Consider the following 27,809-nt stretch of genomic DNA (forward strand, 5'->3'; position numbering starts at 1 on the left):
CCACCCAAAACACCACTGCTCACTCAAGTACTAAGAGCATAAAGGCAACTGTGAAAGCTGGTAGTATTATCACCTGGGCAGGTAACAGAACAAGCTCTGCTTATGTGTATTTAAAAAAAAAAAAAACAACCCAGCATCCCTGTGCTCTTCCCACAACTGGCAACATGAATCTGACCAGGGCAGATTCCCTGGAATCATGATGTTTATAAAGATCTTGCCTATATCCATGGACACGCTTGCAAAGAACTAAATATAGCGGTTTTCATTATTAAATTGTATCTTCTCCAAACTTTTATTCTCATCTTGTTTCCACTGTTTTTTTCCCTGTGTATTTGTTAATTTGAGAGTTTATTTTCCACCGGTTTTTATGCATTTTGCTCCTGTTTTCATGTATCCAAACACCTTCGCTATGACTTTCTTCCCTAAGTCTGGGCTGTGTCACATTGCATTTCCAGCACAAAAATGAAAGTACAAGCTGCTGTTCACATCACCCTACTCCAAACAGTGTGAGGTTCACTCTCACAGGAAAAAATACAGAAGCAGTGCAAATGCAGAAAACAGAGGAGCTATTCAGAAAGATAGTTTCTGAAAAATATACATTGAAATTACTTTTATTTTTGCTGGAATTAAAAAAACATAGGAATATTGACATTGCATTTAAAACCCCCAGGAAGTTAAAGATTATACATTGTTGTATCTCTGAAATCCAATAAAAGTGTCTCCATCATGCATTTTTTAGGAGATATCACTGCATGAACACGTTGAACCAAGATTTTTAAAGATGTGTCAGGCTGTCCAAACTCCACAGTGCTCTTCATTAAATACACAAAATGTGTCACTCTTCTGGGAAGGGACACTGTCCAAAAGTTAGACAATTCAACAAAGAATTTCTAGGAAAGACATCAAACCCCAGTTCTTATGGGAAGCAAAACTTAGATGTATTTAAAGGTAATCAGAGAGCTTTAGTTTGAGATTTCTGTTTTAAGTTTGGAGAAGTGTTACTGTATGTGCTGTTTCTCTCTGTTCTACTCCATGTATTAATACTGGCAAGTACCACATTAGGGGCGTTCTCATCCTAAATGTAGACTCTTAAGCTGGTGTAATCATTCCTTTGCATCTTCCCCGTACTGCAAATAAGGTACACTGACAGGGTAACAGACAGTTGTATGCAAACACAGAGAGTCATTTAAATTACCTGAAGTTTGGAAAGAAAAGTTGTGAATTTATACAGCCATGATGCAGATTGTATGATTTGTCTTCACCAGGGTTAAAGCAGTATATACACAGCTGGTTTAAAATGACACATTTCTTCTCAACGTGTCAGGTAAGTAAAGCTTTCTATGAAAGTCCTTTTGAAAGTCATCATCTTCAGAGTCTTGCAGCTGCTAGAATGAGACAATTCAAATTGCTACAGCTTTGGCTCCAGAGAAGCAGACAGGAGTTAAATGCTTAGGAATAGTGTCCATCATGAATCCTAAAGGTTATGGGGATGAAACCTCAAAAACATCGGTCTTGCCTGTCCCAGGAGCTGACTGACTGCAATGATAGTATTTGTGGCATTCATTCATAAATATCACTATACATTTGTACTTAAAGCCATGTCCTAACAGTAATAAAGACAACAATCCTGGGGGAATAATCACATTAAATGTATATATAAGAACACTATAAAAGAGTGACAAAGTTATATTTCATTACAAAAGAGGTTTCTCTTTTTTTTTTCTGCTAATTCCTTTTTAAACTAAAACAGGCTTTCATTCTTATGTCACCAAATGGGAAAAAAAAAAATCAAATCCTAAAATTCTGATGTTTAGGAAAAAACAGGAAAACTATTGTCATACTACAAAACATTTCACTTTACAACAACCCCAAAGAGTTATCTATTATCTGGATGATAAAGAAAAAATGGGACATGAGAAGGGTAAGATCTTAAAACATTTTGAGACCTTGAGTATTTTTGGATAAAATTCTCTATTCTGATCAATGCAAGACTCTCTGACCTTAGGGGGACATTTGTACAGGGAACAAATATATGTGGAACCAGCCAGAGAGATGCTATGGATCAGGAGAAAAATCCTACCTTTATTTTGGTGTTTTATCATTTTTCCAGTATAAATTGATGTGTGAACCATCTCAACAATACGAAGCAGGTACATTCTAACAATTTCCAACACAAATCCCAACACTTTAATTTACTTAACAGTATACTGTCTGTCAAAAAAATTAAAATCTGTTTATTTCACATTCTTTATGATGAAAAGTATATAAACTGCACTTTTAAATTAAATCATGTTCCGCCAAAACTGGTCTGCTTTAAGACTGATAACTTTAGTGGAGAGAATTAAGATGCTTCAGCAAGTATCAATTTTCTGTTAAAAAATGTCCGCAAGACGAAATAAAAAAATTCCTTAATTTACAATAAGCAGTGTAAACAGCAAAAACAACAGAAGCCACAAAGTTTCACGCACCAGCTGCTGGCAGACAGGTAACTCCAAATGCTCATAAAACTTTGTATCTTCCTTTGTTGGTTGGTTGGTAAGAATTTTGCTGCAAATAAAAAAGAGGATAATCACAGTTAAAAGTGAAGAAGGATAAATGAATTGCAATAAAACCCCACTAGGTTATTAGCTGGGTATGTTGTAAAGCTACAGCAAACCAGATCTCTCAACACATATAAAATATTAAAATGAGGGGAATCATTCTCCTCTCCCCTGCCTGATGGTGTTGAAATTAGGAAATTTACTGGGACCAAACTCTTTGAGGGGTCTTCATTCAAAAATCTCTGTCAATGTGTTATCTCCATCTGCTGGCTGGATAGCAGCCGTGTTCTGGCTGATTAACTAGTCTAATGGATTTTTAGGCTGTTCAATAGAACAGTGGTTTTGAGATCTGTAGGTCCCAGTCCCTGATATTAGTAAAACCTTATGCCAGAGCGTCAACATTTGCAGAAGTCAATCTCATAAAGCATACATTAAGACTCTTTCCCTCTGCATTCTGGATATTGTACTCACCAATCTGATAAGCTCCTCTTTTATAAGTCGTGTGATTTCTGCCTTTGCTTTCTGTACAGCCAGTTCATTGGCACCTGAAGATAAAAATATGTATTATAATCTTACACAGAAAGTGTTTATGAAGCTTACAGAATAAACATTGCTGCCTGCTTTCAGAAGCATAGTAAAACTTGCTGAATATCCTCAGCTATTTGGTGAAGAACACTCTATTGCACAGAATGCCACAGCTTGACTGAGTTCTCTTTTAAGAAAGATACTCCAAACAGTCATAAATGATACTGTTCAGAAATATGTAGGATTAGAGGTTTCTTGATAAAAAGTCAACCATCATGACATTTGCAAAGTTTTTGTTGTAGTAGTTGATGCAATTTCTTATACCTTTAACAGCCTAAAGAGAATTCTATTTTTCCCCTTATTTTACACTGGCATAGACCTCTTTGTGCTTATTCTTTTTCCTCTTTTCTTTTCCTCTCTTCCAAACTGATTTCATAGATTAGCTGTTGTTCTGTCACAGGTGAGGAGAAGCCTCTCTGTGATCCCCATGGATCATTTGATGAAGTGTATTAAGATAAAACAAGTGGTTTTCAGTAACTACAGTGAGTCTATAACTCAAGTGTCTGAACACTGGCTACAGAAATTCCATGTCTAATTACAAAACTAGACTCAGAGCTGTAACAGAAACATTTATAAAAAGAATACATACTTTCTATAGCCAAATAAATCTTTCTTTCTCCTTCCTTGGGTTCTTTGCCTGGAGGGAAGTAAGTTCCCCTGATTGTAATGGCAGCTTCAGAATATTCACTGATTCTCTGCAGTGCTTCTTTGGAGGTAACTTTCCATCTGGCAGTCTGCAGGGTGAAGGATATGGGAGGATCAACAAGGAGAAAGGCACCACACAAAATGGCAATACATTAGTTCTGCCAACGTGGGCAGAACCTCAAATATAAATACAGGGAATTTGTACTTGATACTGTGAACTATAAATCCTCAAAATAACAGAGGAGGTAGATCAGAGCAGCAATATTCTGAACGGCAGAAATACTCAGGTACTAAAAAAAGGACAAAGAGCTGTAGCAGTCATGGCAGTAAAGCCTTTGCAAAAAACACCAGACAGTGTCAGAGATTTGGGTATTAGAGAAGTGAGTAGAGGGTGAAGAGATTTTTGTCTGATAATGAATACTTGTTTTTCTGATACTCTCTGGAGTAAGTCCAAAGCATTGCATTTATATAAGCTGAGAAGTAATCACAGATAATATAGTAATTTCAATTAGGTATCATCAGAAATAGAGACATAATATTTTATTGGTGTAAGTATGAAGAGAGGTTTTGTTAAATAATGATCATTTACACTTGATTATAGCAAAATAGTTACTTGCCTGTGGGAAGTCATTGATCTCTAATTCTTCTTCATATCTCTTAAAGGACTCATTCTGTCCTCCATCCTGTTTCTCTTCCTCCTGCTTCTCTATGGGTACATAATTGAGCTTGGCATTGATTTTTTCAGCCAGTTGCTCTGCAATGGTCTTGGCAGACACAGTAGGAGCTTGAATTGTGCCTCCTCTCAGGATAGCATTTGTAGCCTGCTGCATCACATCCTGTAAAAGCAGAAGTCCATACTGAGAACAAGGTAGCCAAAAAAAGTCCTATATAAACCAATAAGGGTTTCATTAAAGTTCTCTATGTAATGTAATTGTCTACATAACAAATACACTCTCCAGACTTCTGCTCTTCCTTTCTTCCTCTCAACAACTCCCTTCACACCTCCAAATAACTTACTGGTCTTTCATATTTTCAGCTTAAAATATCTTTGGACGTTCCAGAACAATTAACCTCAATCTAAACACATTGTACATCACATGTACATCTCATGCTTCAGCAGAGAAAGATGCTCTGCAACTCTGCCAAAGCTGACAAAACTAATTGTCCAATGTTATCAGTAAAGAACTGACTCTTTGCCAAGGCAGACAAAGCATTTATGGTTCTGTAGTAAGTCTTATAAACGTATCAGCTCACTTACAAATCCTATACAAGTAGTTAGCCCAGCCCAAATGAGATAAACAATGCAGTATGTCACTAGTGTGCAGAAACACTAAATCAAATGGCAGACACAGAACAAAGAACTGAACAACCTTTATTAAAAAAGAATAACATTGGTCTGTAAAGAGCCTGACCTTAAAGTGGAAGGGGACCATGACTTGTGCCTCTGCTCCAAGATTCTTCTGGGCATTGATTCTCAAAGCCAATCTTTTAGCAATTTCCAATTTTTCTGCATTCCCGGCTGATGGTGTAGGAGCATTTGATGTTCCTGGTGCTGCCATGTCTTTTACTCTTTTCTTTGAATTGAACATGCTTTCAATTTGTTCATCAATCTAAAGAAAACAACAATTATATGATCACTGCATTTACCACTATATAATCTTATCATCATGGAGAAAGAAACACTAAGGGGCATTTAGTTTACATGCTTTTAAAGAAATTAATCTTGTAGAAATGGCAGAAGCCTGCCCAGAACTACAGCTCAACAAAAAGACGATCTAATCAGGAAAATGTCTGAACACAGTGTTTACTTGCAAGTCACAAAAAGGAGTCTATCAAACATTAAGAAAGGAATCTAGTAAGATTTAGAAATAGGAAATGCTACTATGAATGTCTTTAAAGCAATGCAAATAAAAATATGTTTGCAATTGAGGACAATCGTTCTATTTCACTTACGCAAGATTATTATCACAAATAATTTATGTGACATTTACATAACTACACACGTTAAGTGTAAAACACCAGTAAGTCAGAAAGAGACACTGAAGATCTTCCTAGATCTTGATCTTCATAGCTGTATCTCTACATTTGAAGACTACATATGGTCAGTAACAAAGGTCACAGAGTAACTGAAATCCATGCCCTCTGCAGTGTGTGATGTAACCTACTGAGGAAGAAAATCAAATGAATTGAGAAAATCCATAAGCAACTTAAATCCTATTCCCAGATGCTTACATCAACAGCTGTATCTTCATCATCTGAATCTTGCAAGCCAAGAGCTGCTTTTTGTAGCTTCTTTCTTTCATTAGCCAAAGCCTGTTCTGTTTCATCAAACTTAAAACCTTTGCCAGAGAATCCACTGCTTTTCTTAATCAACTTTCCCTCCTGAGAACAAAAACACGTATTATCATACTTAGGAGTTTCAAATTCTAGTTCTGATAGTCATAAAATAACTGTAAGATTATACAAATAATTTTGAAGTTCTTCAAAAAGCAAATCCTAGCACATTCATAAAGCTCTTCAAACTTAAAAGCTGCATTTCACAATGAAATGTAATAAAAAAACCTCTGTTAATTCAGCAGAGACAATAGACTATTGGGATTTCCTGTAAGTATACATTTTAAATGCTTTTCAAATGCAGTAAAAAAAACCCTCCATTTTTTAGTATCAGAAGAACTCCAAAGTCACCATTCTCAGCATGAGCGAGATCCTCTGATGGCAAGAGCTCTAGAAATAATCATACAAATTCTGTGAAAGAACTTCATTATCTTGTATGTGAATCTTGTTAAAAGCTGAAATGCCCCTTATACCATAGGTATTTATAACATAACAGGTGACAATATTTAAATTCTCAGGAACAGTTCTTTAAATGACATTCAAGATCCCAATCTTGAGGTCCCTGACACACTTAGCCAAGCACACACTTGTTCCCAGTGAGGTGACCCATGTGTGTACACTGGACAACTGGACCCACATGCATACACAGGCATTAAACCTGGACCAACCCCTCTAGAGAAGAAAGAATTACTTACAGCCTTCTGTTGGTCTTTGAAGTCAGCCCAGAGCTTCTCCAAATCAGTAGGAATGGGATTCCCAGACAATTCCAAAGCCTTAATGATATCACCAGCATAACGTGCCTGATCCTCAGTAATGAATGTATATGCATACCCCTGGTCAAAATTAATTTAAGAGACAATTAGGAAAAAGCTCTCAAGACACTCCATCTCTAAATTTATTGAAGCACCCTTGCACAGATGCTGATTTCTGGTCAATGAAACTAACCACAACAGTCATGCAATAATGTTTTTTTAGTGGAAGTATAGAATGAATAATGTGATTTCCCAGGAAGCTGATAAAGAGGCAATCATCCAAAGATGGTAAACACAGAAATCTTTTCTTCCAACCAATCTTGTCATGGTTGAAAGCTTGAAAAATTAAAATCTTATCAATTTAGTAGGGCACATTTCCAACAGTAAAAAACACCCAAACTTTCAGCCACAAATGGGATTTAAAAGAACACTCATACATCAGAAGAACATGTAAGTTCCAAATTTCAGAGTGCTGAAGTTCAGAATATATTAAAAACACTCTTCACACCAACAACACAAACTACTCCCTCTGTAACTATCCCTTGGAACAACTTCATCAAGCAAGAAAGAAGGGGAAAATGCCAGTACTAACCAAACCAGACAACTGAGTGTACATACTTTATTGCCAGCTCGCCCAGTGCGGCCTGCTCGGTGCACATAGTCCTCATAATGGTTGGGACAGCTGTAATTGACCACCAGCATCAGCTGCTTCACATCCAAGCCCCTCGCTGCTACAGACGTGGCCACCAGAAGTTTGCAGGTTCCATTCTTGAAGTCATTAATAATGCTGTCCCTGTCATACTGATCAATACCTGCAAGACGAATCAGTTAATTATAAAGCTCTGCTTCAAGCCATGAGAATTTGTACCCAGGTCAAAACACCCTCCAACTTCGAACAACCAAAATCACAAGCAAATAAAACTTCAATACATTCACACTTTCAAAGGCAAAATACACTAGCCAAAATAACCTCTATTATTTAGAATAACTTTTAATTTTTCAACTATCAAAAGACGTTTTCCCCATACCAAGACCTTCAAAAGCCTTTTATATATTATTTTCAATTTTCTACTTCAGCTGTAACCTCATCTGGAGGTTTTGTCTGTTCTCTAAAGGCAACAGAAATCTCAGAATAACAAGAATATTTTTCCCCTTTTCATTACTGCATTCCTGCTGGAAAGTGATTTTGTACTTACTGGTTTTATATAAAATGCTCTAGAAAAATAATGTAAGTTTTAAAATATACTGGGATGGACAGTATTGTAAAGAAATTTTTCTCCTCTTGGTACTTCCATTATATTACCATTAGTTGATAGAAGGAAAGTAAAGCGACAACTGCTGTTACTGTGGAATCTCAAATAAAAATATCATGTGATACTGCCCAATGGCACTCACTACTCTACCATAACAAGTAGTTAGCAATATTCCCTGAGAGGTGTTAACTCTCAGTAACAGTCCTCTTGGACAGACACAAGATTTGGCATCTGATGACATCTCAAAGGGAACAATGAAGAATAATTACACAAAACTATAATGTCTACTTCAAATTAAGAACAATTATCTTACCCAATTACAAAGCAAAACCTGCTTATGAAGAAATAATAACTGGTACTATACAGGAATAAAGTGATTTTTAACTACTGGATACCAACATTCTAGTCGGGAGTAGTTAATATAAATCCTTAAATTTGCAGATTACCTCCATGAAGAGACAAGCAAGGATAAGAGGCCCTCATTAAATCTTTCAACAACCCATCGGCGTGTTCTTGTTTATCTACAAATATAATAACAGATCCTTTCTCCTGATAGTGTCCCAGTAGCTCCAGTAACTTCAGAAACTTGTTCTCCTCCTCTATGACAATCTGGAAAAAGACATACAAAAGCAAAGTAGAAAGAGTATAATTTGTATCTTGAGTCATTAAACGAATCCAGAGTTTATAAAAGTAAAAATCAAGAACAGGAGATGACTTTTTCAGGCTGTTCCCATACCTAGTGGTAAAACTGCTGTTCAGCTTAGTGCTACAAACCAACTTTAAAAATTACACTGCATTTGCAGATTAGGGTGTTGATTTATTTTGAGTTCATGTTTAATAAGGCCACTAAACTTCTAAAAATAAAAGCTCTGTGGGTATATTGGTTTATATTCAACATTGCTGGGAACAACCTTTTGCCAGCAAATGAGAAAATAAGCAAGGCAGATGTGTGATACTGACCACATGTTGCTCCACATCAGAACAGACAACACTTCTGCCTCCAACCTGCACTTCTATAGGTTTACTGAGGATCCTGCGAGCCAGGGCCTCCATAGCTCTGGGAAAAGTAGCAGAGAACATGACAGTCTGACGGTCAGGCCTGACGTTGTCTACAATGCGCATAACCTGTGGTACGAGAACATTCCCGGTTAATATCCAAGTGCTGTAACTCAATTTCGCACACATACAAAGCTGTCATCTTTAAAGTCAGGCAGTATCTGCACCTCGCAGACTACAAAACATTCTTTACGGATTTCCTCTTGGCACCAAGCTGCCGGCATTGGAAGACAGGCAAAACTTGCTGGATTGAAAACTAAGTTGCATGGCAATATGCAATCTGGCAGCATCTCAGCAAAAATCATAGGAAATGAAGCAGAAACCCTACAGCTCAAGAAATAAATAAAAGTAATTTTCCTAGTTTTGGAGAACAGTATAGCCCAAGACAACTGAAAGAGCCCTGGGTGTCCAAAGTTCTCAGCAAGTAATTAGTCAGCAGCACTTCCAACATTTTGCTCCTATCTCTTGCCAATAGGCATCAAAGACTTGATAAACACACTACAACTACTAATACAACACCTGTATCAAGGGATTACACAGGGATACAACATGGCCACAAGTATTCAAAATGAGTGTGTAAAACACCCTGTGTATTACAGAAAAATCTAAGCTATATAGGAATTTACTGAAAGTAAAACATAGAATCCTGAATGGTTTGGGTTGGAAGGAACCTTAAAGATCATCTAGTTCCAACCCCTTGCCATGGGCAGGGAGGGATACCTTCCACTAGACGTGAGGATAATGTGATGTTATAATAATGTGACAAGAGATGTGAAAATAATAGAAATACTAGAGTCAGCTTAAACTGCCGTCCATATGCAGCACACCCTTTTGAACACCCACTGACAGTGTAGTAATAATGTAGCATTGCAAAATCCTTATGTGGAAAATAGCATCTTTTGGCACCATCCCTCATGTCATGAATTACCTGAGGCTCAAACCCCATGTCAAACATTCTGTCAGCTTCATCAAGTACAACGTATGTGACTCTACGGAGATTTGTCACCCGACCTGTGAAAGGAGAGGAAAAAACACATGGGAAACAAAACCAAATGGAAATCCAGTTTCCCTTAGGAATATTTTTTTAAATGTTATATAGTCTCACTATCTTCTAATAAAGACATTAATTAATTTTTTTAAAAATTCACTAGATGTGAATTTTAATGTTCACACTTTAATCACACATACATTCTGGGAAATGTGTAAGTATGCACAAGGCCCTTTTAGTTTGTCAAACTCTTCTCTTGCATACCATCATAGGGCCAGAAGAACCTGAAAAATTCAGAAAACTGCCCTCGCCAAAACACATCATAAAACTAAGACTGAGCTGAAGCAAGGAGCCACATCAGCCAGTATCTGACAGCGGCACCTAGAAAAGAACATATTAGAGATTACAGCGCATGTGTGGAAGGCAAAGCCCAGTGCTAACTGCTGCAGCCTTAGAAAATTCCTTTATACACAATCTGTAATGCTTCCTTGGAGCTAAGAATAACTATTTGAGGATAATCATACTAGTTCTAGATCACTGCTAATAATAGGCATAAAACAGAGTAAGCAAGTCTTTTCAAAATGACTATATAAAGATTAAAACCTACCCAGTAACACTCCTGAATTTAAAATCAAGAACCACCCCAAATTCTGGGACAGGTTGAAATAAAATAAGCAAGTCGTGTTTCTGTGAACATTTTGAAATTATCATGGACAGGATAATTAGCACCCTTCCCAAACAAACAGCAAAGAGACTCCCTTTCATGAGAAGGACTTAACTCAAGGATTTTAGAATCATACTGTCAAACAATATAAATGCATTCAGTTCCACAAAACTGTGGAGTGACACTGCCAAATGCTCTCAGAATGGAAAAGATTTGTTACATTTTCTACAACTATCACTCAGACTTGTGCCTATCAACCTACGGAAGAATTTGGTCCTCTCAGCTTTAGCAAACTGTAGCTGAATCCTCAAATTACTTAGGACATTACGCGCTGCATTTTTTAAGATATGGAATTCATACTTAAGGAACAAAGTAAGTATTTCTTAATATCTACATATCTATTTAACATCTTAACACTTTCATCCCCAAATAGTAACTTCGTAAAATTACTTGGGAACAGCATTAATGTACCTACCTTTGACGATTTAAGTCTTGGAAGCCCAGTTCTATATGTCTTGAAGGTACTTTTTTCACAGAAGTTAAATAATGTCAACAGTTTAGTAGAGGTTTTGATGTGGAATAATTTAATAATAAAACTTTATCTAATAAGCATGCAATGGTTACACTAGGACAAAACCTCTTAAAGCTGCAGTGGCTCAGTTTAATCAAACTGAATATCTGATATAAGGTCAGTTCTTTTACTTTTGAGCAGGTATTTAGGGAGGGCTTCTTTATCTATTTTTTAGAGCAAACAGATAAAGGCAGAGTCAGATGCTCTTGTAAAGTGGGGAACTGCTGAGCTACTCTAACATGAATAACAGATCAATGGGCAGACAAAATAAGCAACTGTTACATAACCTTTATCTAAATGACTTGAAGTTAAAAAATTTGGACCAGCACATCTCAAGTTTAGCACTGATAAACATTCTCAAAAATGCTTCAAGAATGTAGTATTTCCTGTCCTCCCAAAAAAAGTCAAACCAATATATGCTTAAACCTGTTATTAGTGCTATATATTCTCAAAAGCTAGATAGTGCAGCCTGAAGAGATATAAGAAAATTCCATAAGACCATTTAGCAAAATACATGATCTTCTGAATTTGTTAGAATTACACAACAAATGTAAAAAATTCTCCAAAGGAAAAGGTTTTCTACTCACCATTGTTAGCTGCTAACATGTCAATCATACGTCCAGGTGTGCAAACAATAATTTCAGCACCTCTTTTGAGTTCAGCTATCTGATTTCAAAACACAGTAAACAATCTATTAGTTTTTGCTTTGTGATTTCTTTCAGGTTTTTTAAAACATATATCACCTTGCAAAAAAGAAAACCACCTACATTGTAATACAGCTGTTCTACTAATGTGAATTAGGTAAAGATTTTCATTAGCAATTTCTTTAAGTCTTCAGAAAACTTTGCTTCCAAAAAGAGTAATCCCTGACAGCCTGAGTTACCACCACCTGAAGTAGTTTTAATGAGGATATTTCTTCAATGCAGTTAAGAGCCCGTAAGAAATGTCAGTGTTACATCAGGGACAAGTGATAGCAGACACACCATGTTCCATCACAGATGATCACTCCTGTTGTTTCCATAAATGGGTGGGATGGGTGTGTGGAAACCTTTGAAATTAATCTCTAAGTTACTTCAAGATGCAATATTTGATAATGCAATAAACCAATGTTATCATTTTCTGGCTTTTTTTATCTTAAGGGGAACTCTCAGAAAAATACAGCTTCTTAGTAACTTTCAAATTATTATATCCCACTAATAATTCCATTTTAATTTAATGGTCAGTACATACATAAAGAGAAACAGTCTGAAACATTTAAGGATTGTATTTGAGACTTTCCAAGATCTGTATGTTTAAGGCTAAGTTACATGCAAAGCTTTTTGCATTATTACCATTCCCACTGAGCAGATCAATAATGAAGACTGCAAATGTACTGGATTCATGGAAAAGGAAAATCAACTAATTTTGCTGCAAAAGTAACATTAACTAATAAAGCCCAAGCATTCTTTGACAAGACAGGCATGTGTTTTGCATACCTGTTCACTGATTCCTGTTCCTCCATAAACACAGACAACTCGAAGCCCAAGTGTCTTTGAGAATTTCTTGCACTCCTTGGTAATCTGCAAAGCCAACTCACGTGTAGGTGTCATAATGACAGCTGAAAAGCAAAACATTTTCATCATACATTGCAATATAAGAGATCTTATAATTTACACAATAGAAATTAATCTTTTGTAATGATGTTTACAGCAATTTACTTCCTATTTTTAAGAATGTAATTTCAAGGAAAAGATAATTGAGACTATGAGGAAGGAGTGGAAATCTGGTCCAAATCCAAAAATCAAAGGAGCAAGGTCTTCCAGATATGTGGACATGGGAGTGCTATTGAAACAGCATTAAATAGCACTGTGATCATAAAACAACATTAAAGAGCATGGTGATCATTAACTAAAAAAAAAGCCACTTATCAATGCATATTAGTAAGCACTTCTCCCTATGACCAAGAGAAGAACTGAAATCCCATCTAAAGCATATACTTGAGGTTATATTTATTTAAATAGTAACTTTGAAAGTAAAATCTTTTTACCTATGGGACCTTCTCCTTCTTCTAATGCTCTCTGATCCATAATGTGTCTGAACATGGGCAAAAGAAATGCAATAGTCTTTCCACTTCCTGTTTTAGCAATGCCAATCAAATCCCGTCCATTCATAATTGCTGGAATAGCCTGGGTTTGAATGGGAGTGGGCTTTTCATATCCATGTCTTAAAGAAGGAAAAAAAAAATTTTTAAGAACAAAATGGAATTTGACAGATGTGAATCATGATGTCATGCTAAATTTTTTTGCATATTCATATTTATATATACATACCAGTGCAATTCAAAAAGTACAGCTCAAAATGAGCAGCAAAAACATGATACAAATGGCAGAGACTAGTTATAACAGTAATTGAACACTGAGTGACAAACACTCTGATGACTATGTAACACTTGCAGACATGGACATGTGGCATTATGCAACAAAGTAAAAGGTCCTTCTCATGGACATGCCACAGAACACAGTGAGCAAAATCAAGGATGATACAGTTCATTAAGTGCTTGCTTACTTTTTGAGGGCAGTGAGAATCTTCATGGAAATACCACATTGTACCCAGGTTTTTATTGGTTTGGGACAGCCTTTTCCCTTGACTGTAATTCCTTCCAGCTCCAGCCTGTACACATTTACCTCTGCAATAGAGTTTACATTATAACAGAGTCAAACTTGACACTTCTCTACTACCTTGATCAAAAAACTCTTGCTTTGTCCCTTAACATGAAATACTAATTTTATCACTACCAGAAAAACAGCTTTTTGCTTGTGAACACAGGAGTTAGGCTGAAAGGACTCAGATTAATTTTCCAACCAAAGACTCATATATAATTATAGTAAGTTATCAACAATAGTGATGCACCTGATATAACACTTTTCTATAGCAAGCTGCTCCAAATGCTTTTTATATTCCGAAAGCATTTGCTGTTCCACAGCACACTGAAATCCACCATTCTTTTCTTTAATAGTGCACAAGGTGTTCTGGTTGTATTTGTCTTTACCTTCTTGAGTCATTTTAGCTAGTTCTGGTACTTCAACATAGAAGTTTTTCCTGAAAGGTTCATATTCTATCTTTCCATGATCCACTGGTTCTAGCAGCTTTCTCTGCTTGGTCTGATAGCCAGTCAGGGCAGTCTGAAGATCAACTTCCTCCTCTTCTGAGGAATACTGTAGAGATCACAATTTGTGTGTACATTAGGATTAATGAATTATGATGGTGTTTCCTTTTTTCATTTATAGCGAAACTATGCAGAAGAAACAAGTACTTCTTACTGTATTAGACATGAAACTGAAGAGCTGCTCTCAGCTTAAGAGGCCCAGTTGTTCCTTCCCCATATTCTTTCATGTTTCTCCCAAACCTTAACTCTCACCATGTTCTGTATCACTTTCACAACTTTACCAATGCCAGCTACCAGGCCTGACATTCAGAAATAATCACTGCCATACAAAAGAAACAGTAAGAAAAAGCAGCCAACCAGCAGACTAGTGTCCCAGTGCAGTCACAGATCTGACAGATGTCCCCACCTCAGCTTTGAAGGAGCACCAATAGCACTGGAACTGCAGCCACAAAGCATGGCCTGACATGGCTGAGCTCCAGGGCCTGCAGGTTATTGAGTCTGTGACTCAGGCAAGGCTGTCCCTCCACAGCCTCCCAAGCAGCAAAATACCCACACCCTTCACAGCTCTTCAGGCCGAACACACACACAACCACAGGAAGCAAGAAGAGGCACTTTGCCTTTTCACAGGAGAAATGAAAAATATTTCCATTACCTCCATTGCATCTTGGTCATTCTCCATGAGCTCCCCTTTCTTCTTTTCTGACTCAGCAGCTGCCTTTTTGGTTGTCACCACGGTTACCACCTTGGTAACAGTTGGTCCAGTTTTCTATAAGAACAGTTTAAAAAAATTAATGCACTACTGTATAAAACAAAACCCATCCTGTAAAAAACATACAGAATATTTGTACTTCTGGATGCATTATGCTGAGCATTTTTCCCCACTTCCCTCAGTGAAATGTTGTAAGAAAAATGCTTGCTAAAACAGTTGCATAAAAACACCAGGAAATGAAAGTGAAAGCAAACATGCATTAAGTGCATCTAAATTCTTGCTTTTTTGCACTTCCCCCATTTTTTTCCAAGCCATTTTGCTACTAAAACACAAAGTTATCTTTGCCTTTTAAAAATAAGTAATCTTTAACAGGTGATTTTACCTTTTCACTCCCACCTCCACCTTTCACACTTCTCATATTGAACTTCTTGACCTCTTCTTTTACTTCTTCCATATAAGCATCTAAAGGATCTAACTCCTCATCTTCAACCTCATTGCCTTCTTTTTCTCCTTCTGCAGTTTCCTCTTCATCATCTAATAACAGCAAAAAAGATAGGGATAAAAGACATGGAAAGATGTAAGTCCTTGTATGTGTCAAATTATTGTCTATCCAAATAATTACAGCCCAGTGTTATTACTATATAATTTTTCCTAATACAAATCTCTCCAGTTGGTTTATCAAAAATGTATCTTAAACCATTTGACACCATGACCAGATTTAGGCTTTATCATTTTATGGTTCATATTCTGAAGAGTAATTAGATGCTTTAAGATATTGTAATAAAAATATTACTAGGAACAAAAGTATTCTGTTATATATAAAGAGGTTAAATACCATCATCATCTTCTAAACTCCATTTTTTCCCCTGTTTCATCTCTTCAATTTCTTTTTTTAGCTCTCCTATGTTTTCCATTGCCTTCTTGCGTTGTTCTTCCCTCCATTTCTCCACTCTTTCTTTTCGTTTTCTCATTTCTTCTTCTAGTTTGTTCTGATCAAAATTCTATGATAAAAACCAACCAAACAGTGAAAATTAATAGCTGCTGGCTTTAGCCTATGCTTCTTTAAACAAATGTAACCATTGAGTAAGCATGCTGCAGAAGACTGGACATCCACAAACTTATCTTGTAAATTTACAAGTGCTAAAAGTCTCTACCTCAGTAGCCACGGCATTTGTGGTAGCATCTTTATCCTTCTCTTCCTCTTTGTCGTCTTTGTCTTTTTTCTTTTCTTTGGAAACTTCCACACCTTCTGTCTTTTCTTTAGATCTTGATCTGAAACGTAAGATCAAAGGTTTCTTAGAACATTACAGCTTTTCTCAGGGGGAGGATACACATATGCTGGACAAAAACAGAACTATGATTACCCTGTTATGTTTTCAAACACCTTACAAAACACACTGCTTCCCAATCTTTCCATGTCATGGAATTATTTCCTCTAACTACCAGAAACGTCAATGCTAACCCAATTCACTGTCATGTGCCTTTCTCATTTCTTTGCAGACTTCATTTCAGAGCTCTTACAATTGATACTCCAGTTGTTCTGCACTTTATTTTACACCTCCTTGAAGTCAGCATTTAGAAAAGACATAGAAAAAATTTCCTGTTTGTGGAATTTCTAGAGGAAGGTAAAGTGATCTAGCATATTGCCACGGAAATGTGAGCATCCCCCTAAAGACACCATCCTGGCTGACAGACAAAAGCCATTCTCCCTGGGAAAAGCTACTCATGTGGTGCAAATGTAACACTTGCTCTGAATTCAAAACCCATTTATCACAGGTTTTACTGTCCTTGCTTGCATCCAATTTAAAAAAAAAGAATGCACTTAAACTAAATTTGTGCTAACTTACGACAATAAATATAAAATTCACTTTAGCTAATTGAATCTCATGAAGCTTTTTTCTTTGGCCTATTCTAATACAAAACATACACTTATTCCCAAAGCCTTTGTGATTCCAGCTTGTGATGATTTCTTGAGTGTCATCAATGCTTTTTCTGTATACAGACTGTTGCTACCATTTATGGACTTCCCACTCATTTTACAGCAGAGCCTGATTATAGTCTGTTTGCAATTGTATCTGAAAACCCTATCAAGATATATTTAAAAGACAATGACCTTCAGTAAGCTTTCACACATTTCTAAAGCCAAGAACACAAGAATACCTGTTTTCTGTTTTCCTATTCTTGCTTGGACTGGAGGATCGAGACCGTCTCCCTCTACTCCTGCTCCTTGAGCGCCTCCTCTCTCGGCTCCGGGATCGTCTTCTCTCTCGGCTCCGTTCCCTTTCTCTACTCCTTGAACGTCTGACACGCAACAAAATTGTCTTTACTACAACTTTAGCCTTCTGTTGAGGAACAGGTTTTAAAAGGAACCCACCAATCATCAAGACCACTAAGAACTTATAAACTCCAGCACCAGCAAGCCAGAAAGCATTTAATAAGCAAAAAAAGCCTTAAGCACAGTGAAATCTATGGCGGACATCAGCAGAGTAACTAACTGGAGTGGGAGAACATCAATATTCAGTGGACAGGCTGATGCTTTGACTGGAGCCGATGTCTTACCTTTGACGCTTTCTGTCCCGCGAGCGAGACCTCCTCTTGTCCCTGCTGCGCGACCTCTCCCGTCTTCGATCCCGATCCCTGCTCCTGGAGCGCCTGTCCTCACGTTTCCTCTTGTCCGATGGGGAGCGACTCCTGGAACGGCTCCCGGAGCGCCCCCGGGATGCAGAGCGCTTCCGATAATGCCTGCGTGGCACATTCACACAGCGTGAGCATCAGAACCACGCGCAGTTAAATGTGTTTGTGAGGTGGTCAAGCAAGCAAAAAAAATTATCTTAATTTCTTGGACTTTTTAAATGTCTAAACTTTTGTAATCATCTTGCCAAACTGATTAATATATATATGTATTATATACATAATATGCATATACACTCCTAATGATGCTGAAATTAGAAGGATTATTTGGTCACAATTTTGTTTTAGTTTTAGATTACTACTACAAGCACATCATGAGAACACCAGAGCATCAAGAACAATTTCCTTTTCAGAAATCCACTGATATCTGTTTCATATATAGGAAAAGCTGAAGGCTCTCTGAAGCTATCCCAAAATCTGTCAAGCAAAAATATTGCTCTTTGCTGCTTTTTATACAATACATGTTTACTCATGCAAAGTAGGTAAACTATACCTCTGCTCAACAGGAAAGCTGTCACACTGGAATTAAAGAAACATAAACTCCTGAGGATGCGATACAGCTGTGGTCAATACCTTTACCATGCTGACATCAATAGAAATTCCATAATATCAAACCTCAGAACAGTTGACAGAAGTCAGCAAGACTTGAGGGGTGTGTGATGGAGATGGGTGTCTCCTTTCCTCCCCTCATTAATGCTCTTAACCCAACCACACTGTGGGGCATAGCAGGGCTAGGAATTTTCTAGGAAACTCTTCATCTGAGTGTACAAGTCACAGAGGGATGTTTACTGTGACCATTTCCTCTTCCTCCAATTCCAGATTTTTGGTCACCATGCCAGAATAATTCCCTTGTTCACTCTCCAGTGGCTCAGGACTCACAGACCCGTTCTCCTAACGAGCCCAGTAGTCATGCTAGAGAAGCAGGAAGAAGCAGAGAAGGCAAGACTTTAAGCCCCCCAACTGCTTGTTTCACTTCTATCGTAGTATTAAAATAGGTCAGCATTAAAAATAACAGTATATTTATACTTAGTCTATGTTATGTGGTATATTTAGATACCACGTACATTTGGAGTTCATACAGTAGCGCATCCTGCCTATCAGTAGGATAACTGAGTGCCAAGAATATCTGTCAGCATTGAGATTTTAAATTTCTTTCCCATCTCCATCACAAAATGCCATGGGATTTGCTCTATACTTCCTCTCTTTCTAACATTTTAGTTTTAGAGAAGTAATTTTGTTTTTAAATTTTTTTCCTCTACACTGTGCAATAAAGCCAAAAAGATGATTTCAGGTTGCAGAAGCCCCAGTGCATGGAACATTTCTTCACACCAACCCCAGCACAGGCAGCCCCTACCCATGTCCACTCACCATTCGCTCTCACCCACTTACCATTTCTTCACTTTTAAAACTTTTCGTACGTTAAAATAGAAAAGTAATACAAGTTTAAACCCACTTTTAACATTCCTTTTAGCCCAAACAGAAAAACCTTGTCATTTGCAGCAGAGAAGCTATGCTGTGACAAGCAAGGGAGTCCTGCTGGATGGAGTGCCAGAGCTTGGCTTTCAATTCAGGTGGCTCTAAGGGGTGTCCTGTACCGCCCACTGCTGCCCCAGCTCATTTGGAGCTAATTTAGGTAGATCTGTAGGAGTGCCCAGCTCTGCACTAGATCACTAACTTGAGCCTAAGGTTGTTGTTAAAATTTCAAGTCATCTGCCTCTCTTGGTGTAAATCTCTGTTATACACCTGGAAGCTGTTACAGTGTAGTACAACCGCATGTGTGGACTGTCGTCTCAGCTTTAATATTAAAATCTAATTAAACTAGGAAACAGAGGCATATACCCGACAGCACTTGCAAACTATGGCATCGGTTTAAAGCCTGATAGGTGTGAGCAGCTCCATACCATCTGGAGCACAGGCTTGGCCCGAGACACACGCAGCACAGGGGGCCATTACTGCCGAGCTGGTTACAACACTAACTGGGTCTTTATATCAGCTGCGAGAGAGCAAAAGATACACGATCCTGCTTAAGTACAAAAGGCACAAGCAAAAACACCTAAAGCAGATTAACCCCCTTACGTGGCTAATTATGGCATTTTGGAACAAGCCGGCGAAGGCCGGAGGAGCTCCGGGAGCCGCGGGGTCGGTGCTGGTGAGCCCCGGCACCTCGGACACACCTAGCGCTGGCACCCGCGGCCCCGGCCCGGAGCCCCGAGGCCCCGGCCCTGCCCTCAGGGCCGGCTCCAGGCCCGGGCCCTGCCGCGGCGGCCTCAGCGCGCCCGCCGACCGGGAGAGCCCACGCCACCCTTTGTCCCCCTTACGGCCGCCTCACTGCGCCGCGATCCTCGAGCGAGCCGCGAGCCCCGGGCGCACGGGGCGGCGGCGCCGCTCCCTCACCTGGACTCGCGGCCCATGGCGGCGGCGCTCCCGCTACACGGCGGCGGCCATTCCGCGCCCGCACGGCCAGAGCCCGGCGGGGAACGCCGCCCCTTCCGGCCCGCGCCCCGCGCCGGCGCCCCCCGGCGGGCGGAGGGCGCAGCGCCGCCCCGGGCACACGGACGGGGGCACGGGAACCGACCCGACCCCGCCCCGGCCCAGCCGCACACAGCACCAAGGAAGCGGGTAGCAAATAGGCTTTTAATAGAAAACAATCGCTTTGGCAGTAAACATTAAACAGAATTATGTACACCAACAGAGGTAAGGTAAAAACGGAATAAAAGAGATTGGTTTCTTGGTCAAAGGGCGTTTCTTGATCACCATTTTTTCATCGAGATTTCTTGATCAAGCACAAGCCCCTCCTGGTGCTCTGCCCATGCAAGAGTATTTACCTGATTAGTGTTAAAAGTGTTTATTTGTACGTTTGGGCATATAAATAGAGAATCAGAACAAGTAACTTTTGAGCAAACTCATTATTTACATATTTCAACCTTAATTTAAATGACTATAATTTCAATTTGCTAAAATTATTATCTAATATAAATAAATTTAAAGCTGCTCAATCAATATCTGTGCTAATAGACCTAAGTCAGAATTTTCTGCAGCCCAGCCCTGTACACCTGTAATGTAATACTCACTGTAACATAATCCGTTAAAAAAGCCCATGAAGATGGTCAAATCAAAACACACGGTTCTTGTATTCACGCCACAAACGTATCTAATTTAGAAGTCAGAAATGCATCACTAAAATTACAGAAGGAAGCTTTAACAGAGAATAATCAGCTGAAAGCTGGGCCATTTACTTTAGAGCGGTAGAATCAAACACAATCTGCTCCCTAAAAAAACCTCTGCAGGCAAATACCAAGTTAAATATGTGGTTTACCATGCTAAAAATATGCATCGGCCTACATTACCTGAAAGTCCAGATTCTAAAAAGAAAACTACAAGCTGAAAACACTACCAAACTTAGCTTCAATAAGAGATTTTCGAAGATTATCAGCATTTAAGTTGACAATTTGGAATGACACTTCCTTCCTCTCACTGTGCAAAATTCCTAAGAGACTGAAAACAAAACAGTTTCCCTTGTAAGTTTTACAAACACTAGAGCAAAGATTTGATACGGCAGGTTGGGTGCCAATATATACAACTTCTCCCTATGAGATGAACCGTTAACATTAAAAAAAGTGTCAGAAAGCACAGATGTGAGCTGCGCTAGGATTAGGTTGCTGGAAACTCATGAACAGATGAGGTTAGTTTCGTTTCTTCTTACTTTTTGATTAATGACCTTTGTAAGCACCAGGACTTTCTTGTTGGTTTTGCTTAGCTCTTTTCCACAATAATCATCAAATTAAATTAATTACAATCACAAGTAATGTACAGCAAGGCAAGGATCAGGACAACAAAGTGGCAAGTTTCACCAACATTCTCCAGAAGCAGCTACTTGGTTCAACATTCTGAACTTGAACATTTGAAGAGAATACAGGGATTTTCTTTAGAGCTTTCTTTAAAAAATGGGAACACCACAAAATGAGCAGGTCTTGTTAGCTATAGTCATAGAGGATATACACATATATATGGTTCTGCTGAAGGGAACTCTCTTCTTGTTCTCACTGAAAAGAACAAAGGCAGCTTTGTAAATGTTTATGAAGGAGGCTGAGAAGGGCATCTTCTAACTAAAGCAAATAAATCATCCACTGACACTTGCATCCTAGCCTTCACATTTGTAATATGCAGACACAGTATTTAAATAAACTGAACCAACACGACTGGCAGTCTGGGAAACTGCTCTCCCTTTCCCAAAATGACTGGATTTAAGGCTCCTTTCAAGCATTCCAACAGGTAAGAATTTTAATGATGGTTTAGACCTGCCTGCAAAGTCAGATGTTAAAGGAACACAGTCCAGAAAGCTTTAGTGTAGCTACTGTGTGGAATTCTACAGCCATCATGGTGCTTCAGAGCCAAAAACCAAAGTAAGTTCATGGCAAAAGATAAAAGTAAAGAAATAGACACAAAGGTCTGTGAAAACATCTCCCATTTTGCTGTAGGTGTCCATGGAGCGACTGATCACTTCTGCAGGGATTCCAGACAGGAGAAGAGCAGCAGTCAGTACTGTCGTTTTCACCTTCTTCTCACACTAAAAGGGAAAGAAAAACCAGTGATGTTAGTTCCTCTAATCCAATTCCGCTTTACATGTCCCCAATGTTGTGCCAATTTCACACATTCCAAATTGGTTGGTACGAGTAGCAGGTTTGGATTGATTCTCTCCAGACATGCCCCAGGATTCACAGCACTTATCCTAGACGCAGGTTCCTGCTGTGATGGACCCACCAGAGGCGAGTGAGAGGCTGGTTGACAGCAGACAAAATTCATCCCGGATATTCTGCTTCCTTCACACTACTGCTCCCAGCAGGCTGAGAAGTGAGGCTGGGCAGCTGCTCCTGCATGAGTGGGAACATTCCCAGACAAGGGAAATCTAGGTGTAAGAAGCCAAGCCTGGCATCTCCACTGGCAGAACTGGATTAATCTCATCACACTATTTGCCAAAACACAGAAACCCAGAATGGTTTGAGTTAGAAGGCACCTTAAAGCTCATCTCGTTCCAACCCCCTGCTATGGTCAGAGACACCTTCCACTAGATGGGGTTGCTCAAAACCCCATAAATACTGTTAAGTTTTCTAACAGAAAAATTATTTAGAATTGAAAACCAACTGTTTCTGTTTTAGAACAACTTAGTTTTGCAGTTTTATCCTCTGAACTCAGAAATGCTCCGAAACCTTTTGAAAGCTGTTCCATCCTTAAGATCAGGAATCCCAAGGATGCAAGTCTGACAGGCAGGAAAAGGTGATAGTGGCTGAAAATTCTAATAATTTGATGATACTTGCTGGATAATTTAATCCAATATAAATTAAGCTTTCAAGAATATTTCTGTATTTCAGGGTAGAAAGATGAAGGATAACAAAGGGATTGACCTCACCCAGGTCTAACTGCAGTAAAAGCAAGTTGTGAAAAGGAAACACCTATTTGAATTCTGAAACTGAAGAGCTGATTTTAAGTACACAAGAAACAAGATCAAGACGTAGCAGATGAGCTGGTGCAAATCTAAGGCTAATTCTCCTGTTTTGTGTTGTGACACATCAGCTTAGAATGACTATTATGATATACTTAACTACAAAACAACTGCTGATTTATTCTGATTTTCTACAAGTAATCTATTATTCCTTTTGAAATGCAAATTTTCCCTTTTAACAATGGATCTAACATCATTCAGTCCCACTCTGCACCGCAGACCTGACAAAATCATCAACCTAACAAATGCTTCAGCACAATTACCTGTTGTAAATAAATAAAGCAAGGGGTATATATCAAATCTTGCTAATAAGCAGCAAGTTTCACACACAAATAAATGTCTCATTTCAAGCTGCCATTTAAACAATACCAGCAGTAGAATGCAGAGTCCTTACAACCCAATGTTCTGCCTCATTTTTTAGCAAACACTCTCCCAAATTTCATCCAGATATTACATGCAGAACAGCTACTTAGCAAAACAAATAATAATCAGAGAAGAGCATGGTCTATAGAAAAGCAAGTTTCCTGAAGACATGAAAGAACTACCTGGATTTCTGGGTCAGATGCTTTTAATTAGGCTACAGCTAAACAAGCTGCTAGTCCATGTTTTCACTTCAATTTTAAAAAAGATCTGGACTAAATCTGGAAAGATTAAAAACTAGTATAAACTATCAGCATTGGTCATTCAACTCTACAGTTTAAAACAAGGGAAGAATACTTCACATGCATTGGTCCTAAAGCAATACAATCTAAACACAAGTTTAAATTGAAAACACTTCAAGTTAATCTAATTCTGAAAAAAGTATTTTACCTTTGGAAAGTACTTGGACAGTCCCATGTAAGCAAGTTGTAGAGTAAGAAATGGTGCAAATATTGACTGAAGGAACAGAAAAGAATATATAAAAATTAACTTGGTCAGAATAGCTAAGAAACGCATAGATTTAATGCTTCCTAAGTCATAAAAGAAAGTTAGTACGTAAAAATTAATTTGTGGAACAGAGCAACATCATTCTTGAATACTACAAACATAAGTAGACAAGTTTCATGTCAAAGATAAGGTTCTGCCCTATTTTCTTTGAGCCTAAAGAACTGAAATGACAGACGAGAATAGCAGAGTGTAAAACTGAGCCCAGGGATCCAGGAGCTGGTAGGCTGTACCTGCCTCACACCTCTGCACTGTTCTGCAAGGCACTGCAGGGGAACTACTTTTCCCAGGTTGATAAATGAGTAGGATCTACTGATCTTGGGACAACAATAGTCTTAGAATCACAGAATGGTTTGGGTTGAAAGTGACCTTAAAAGCCATCTCATTCCAAACCCCTTCCATGGGCAGGGATACTTTCCACTAGACCAGGTTGCTTCAAGCTCCATCCAACTTGGCCTTGGACACTTCCACAGATGGGAACTTTATTCTTACTCTATTATTCTTTTGTAGACCCCGAACTAGAGGAGCAGCTGACTCATATGCTCACGAAGATGGGAATAAACTTGCAGGGGACTTAAGCTGCAGCAACTATTCCAGTGCATCTGCTCCTGAAGCACAACAGACCAAACATGCTACTCTCAGTGGTTACACAGTGGCTGCGCTGGTAGCAGATGAATCTCATTGAATTCAGCAATTTTTTTCGGTTTCATACAATTGTTGGAAATGTAAAGAGTGCCTGAAGTTCCCAACTTGGTCATTACTGACAGATGTCAGCCCCAGACAGCTCCCAATAATTTGCACCAACCAGCAAACCCCAGCGGGATTGTATCCCTGAACTCACCAGGTACTTGCACACAAAAGCCCTGACCGCGATGGCAAGCAGAGCACATCCCACCAATCTGAAAATGCGGAAAGAGTCAAACTCCTCTGCCGCATTCCCATTCTCTTGGCTTGGCTTCTCACTCATCAGCTGGTTCCTCAGCTTCAGAGCTTCATCAAATCTGGACAGGTACTGCTCCAAGCCGTGTCTCGGTGGCCGTGGTGCAGCCTCAGAGGGCAGGTCTCCCCTGTGACGGTGACGGAGCTCACCTGTCCCGTCAGTGACCAGCTCTGAGGCTTTACCAAACAAGTCCTTGTCCCCTCTGAGCTCTGCCATGCTGCCTGCATGGTCAGTCGAGCCTGTCACATTACACACAGAGTCACCAAGCACAATCCGCTTGGAAACTGAAGGAATGGGAAGGGAGTTTGATTTATCTTGCTCATGCTGAAGCTTTGATTCTGTGTGACTTTCATCATCTAAGGAAGAGAAATAAAAACACAGTTATGCACACTGGGTATGTGGAACAACACTTTAGCTATACTGGATCAGGATCCTGGGTCTCTGCTTCCCAAGAGAAAAGACAGATTTATGATTAAAGAGGGCACTCTTCATGGAGCAGACACAAGACAGAAAGCTGTGCAATGCAGGTCAGAAGTTGAAGATGTCAGTCAGCAACAGAGAAATTAAAACACTGAACTTCCTTAAGCAACAGCACTGCATGCACAAGCAGAAAGATCCAAATACATGGATCAACATAAAAAAAAAGACAAAGATTTGCATAAAGTGAATCAACCAGAAGAGCATTAACACCTGACAAATAAGCAGACAAGAGAAGGGCACTTTGGCTTGCTGTCTACTGTCAGAGGCAGGGCAGTGTTAACCTGCTCTGTATCAAAACTGAAAGACCCATTTTACAGTGAGGGAGGCGATAGCAGAAAACAAAAGCCAAATCAAGAATGGGTCTGGTCCTACCAGAGAGCAAGAACCAACACTTCAGGAGTACTTTTCAATGTTAAGTCAGACTGATTCATGGGTCATAGGCATCCCTGTAAACCGAAATCTGAGAACTCTTTCCTGACAAGACGGCCTGTTTGAAGAATGTACAGAAATATAACTGACCTACCTAGGATATGGTTCTGCAAGAAAATTCTGCATGCCAACCACTATGTCACTATCCGAATGTGAGATAACTTTTCTATAAAAAGCCAGCTATGAAAGCCGGCAGCTACTGACTTAAAACATGGGGGAGGCTCATCCTTCCTTCAACTAAAAAAACCTACTTGCAGTGAAATGACAGCTTATCTGCTCGCTAAGGACAGTGCCGGGCCCAAGTCCCGACCTTCTGACGGCACAGGGATTTTATGGGCGGGTCCCTCGCGGAGCAGGGCAGGTGGTGCTGCTTTGAAGCATCCCTGCAAAGGAAGGCGACACGGAGGGACGGGGAAGCCAGCCAGCCCTGTCCCTGCGGGGAGCCAGCCGCTCCGGCTCACCAGAAGACCGCGGGCAGCGGTCACGGCAGGAGAGGCTGAGGCGTCAGCGCACCCCCGGAGCCCTCACACAGCCCCGCCGCACCCGCCACGGGGCTCACCCTTGCCCGCCGCGGGCCGGTGGAAGCCCATGATGCGGTTGATCCGCTCCTCCGAGTTCATCAGCAGCTTCCTGCGGCGCAGCTCGGCGCGGCGCTGGGACGCCGAGAGCCCCGCGGGAGGCCCCGGGGGTGTGGGCGCTGCTCCCGCGCCGCCGTCCGCCATCCCCGGCACCGCAGGCCCGGCACCACTGGCCCACCCCGCCCAGCGCGCAGGCGCCAGCACCGCCCGCCTCAGCCGCTGAAGCGGCCGCCGCCATTTTGCGAAAGGGCAGGAGGAGGGTGGGGCCCGCCGGGAGAGCGCCCCGCGCCCCCTCTCTGACGGCGCGGCGCCCACACTCAAGATGGCCGCCCCGGCCTCGGAAGTGACGTCACGGCGCGAGAGGCAGGCAGTGGCGTGACGGGGGGAAGGGGCGATGGCGGCGGTGAGGCGACCTGAGTGATGGTGATACCCCGAGCCAGGGCGGAGGCTGTCCCCGCTGCACACACAGGACAGCTTTCAACCCTGTCACTGCACCGCTGCGGGAGTGACGGTGCACACTGAGGAAACACCAACAGACAAGCACCTCTCGAGGGCGCCAGAGCTACGGACATGAAAAGCAGGGAGCGTATTCGCTTCTTTCCAGTAAGATACAGTTGGCATAATATTGATCTTTATGTACACTAAAAGTCCATTACACCTCTCCTTGTGTGCCAGGTGATAAAACTCTTCCCTTACCTGAGCAGCCCCATGGCGAAGCACAGCCAAACCAAATGCCATGGAGAGTTCCCATCAGCACTTCATTGCCTTTGACGGCCCTGGCACCGAACAACTTCACTCCTTAATTCACTGGCACTTCCATTAGGAACAGGACTCACCTCGAGATCCCGTACTTGGAATTCCAAAACCCAGTGCCAGGACAGGTGCTGGCTGATCCCCGACCCACAACCGTAGTGGTGGAGTTTAGCAGCAGGACAGTGTGATGTGTATTGGGCAAAAAACCAGACCTGACAAGTCCAATGAATATTTCTACAATATTGAAAGAGAAAACTCTGTATTCAAAACCA

At 40.1% G+C, this 27,809-nt stretch overlaps 2 protein-coding genes across 5 annotated transcripts; both read right to left on the bottom strand.

The window, feature by feature from the left end:
• Window positions 1–588: 588 nt before the first annotated feature.
• DDX46 (DEAD-box helicase 46) lies at window positions 589–20,439 on the bottom strand. 4 transcript variants are annotated; one of them, XM_082291173.1, is made up of 24 exons: window positions 20,328–20,439; window positions 17,802–17,984; window positions 17,403–17,543; window positions 16,397–16,514; window positions 16,078–16,243; window positions 15,625–15,776; window positions 15,186–15,299; window positions 14,417–14,582; window positions 13,933–14,053; window positions 13,415–13,590; window positions 12,864–12,985; window positions 11,976–12,054; window positions 10,094–10,176; window positions 9,070–9,234; window positions 8,556–8,718; window positions 7,475–7,668; window positions 6,800–6,937; window positions 6,003–6,152; window positions 5,183–5,380; window positions 4,388–4,606; window positions 3,715–3,859; window positions 3,012–3,085; window positions 2,469–2,547; window positions 589–1,536 (listed from the first exon to the last, which is right to left on the bottom strand). In XM_082291173.1, the coding sequence occupies exons 1-23, from the start codon at window positions 20,342–20,344 to the stop codon at window positions 2,500–2,502; spliced, it is 3,132 nt and encodes a 1,043-aa protein (XP_082147299.1). In that variant the 5' UTR covers window positions 20,345–20,439; the 3' UTR covers window positions 589–1,536; window positions 2,469–2,499. The 4 variants fall into 4 exon arrangements, with proteins under 4 accessions (XP_082147299.1, XP_082147301.1, XP_082147300.1 ...); XM_082291175.1 differs by having other exon boundaries at window positions 590–1,382; XM_082291174.1 differs by having other exon boundaries at window positions 590–1,385.
• Window positions 20,440–20,584: 145 nt separating this feature from the next.
• Window positions 20,585–26,928, bottom strand: CAMLG (calcium modulating ligand; the record flags this gene model as incomplete). The annotated part of the gene is made up of 4 exons (XM_082291534.1): window positions 20,585–22,500; window positions 24,244–24,309; window positions 25,199–25,653; window positions 26,766–26,928. 4 exons carry the CDS (start codon window positions 26,926–26,928, stop codon window positions 22,309–22,311), a joined length of 876 nt encoding a protein of 291 aa, XP_082147660.1. The 3' UTR covers window positions 20,585–22,308.
• Between the last annotated feature and the right edge of the window lie 881 nt (window positions 26,929–27,809).

Source organism: Coloeus monedula, assembly GCF_965178545.1.
Source record: "Coloeus monedula genome assembly, chromosome: 15".
NCBI lineage: Eukaryota > Metazoa > Chordata > Aves > Passeriformes > Corvidae > Coloeus > Coloeus monedula.

Bases quoted from the DNA above. Each gene is read 5' to 3' on its own strand.
- DDX46 (XM_082291173.1), bottom strand. The intron at 17,544-17,801 runs GTAAGACATCGG...GTTGCGTGTCAG, and splicing joins CGGGACAGAAAGCGTCAAAG to ACGTTCAAGGAGTAGAGAAA. The intron at 8,719-9,069 runs GTCAGTATCACA...GTCTTTTTCCAG, and splicing joins CTGATGTGGAGCAACATGTG to ATTGTCATAGAGGAGGAGAA.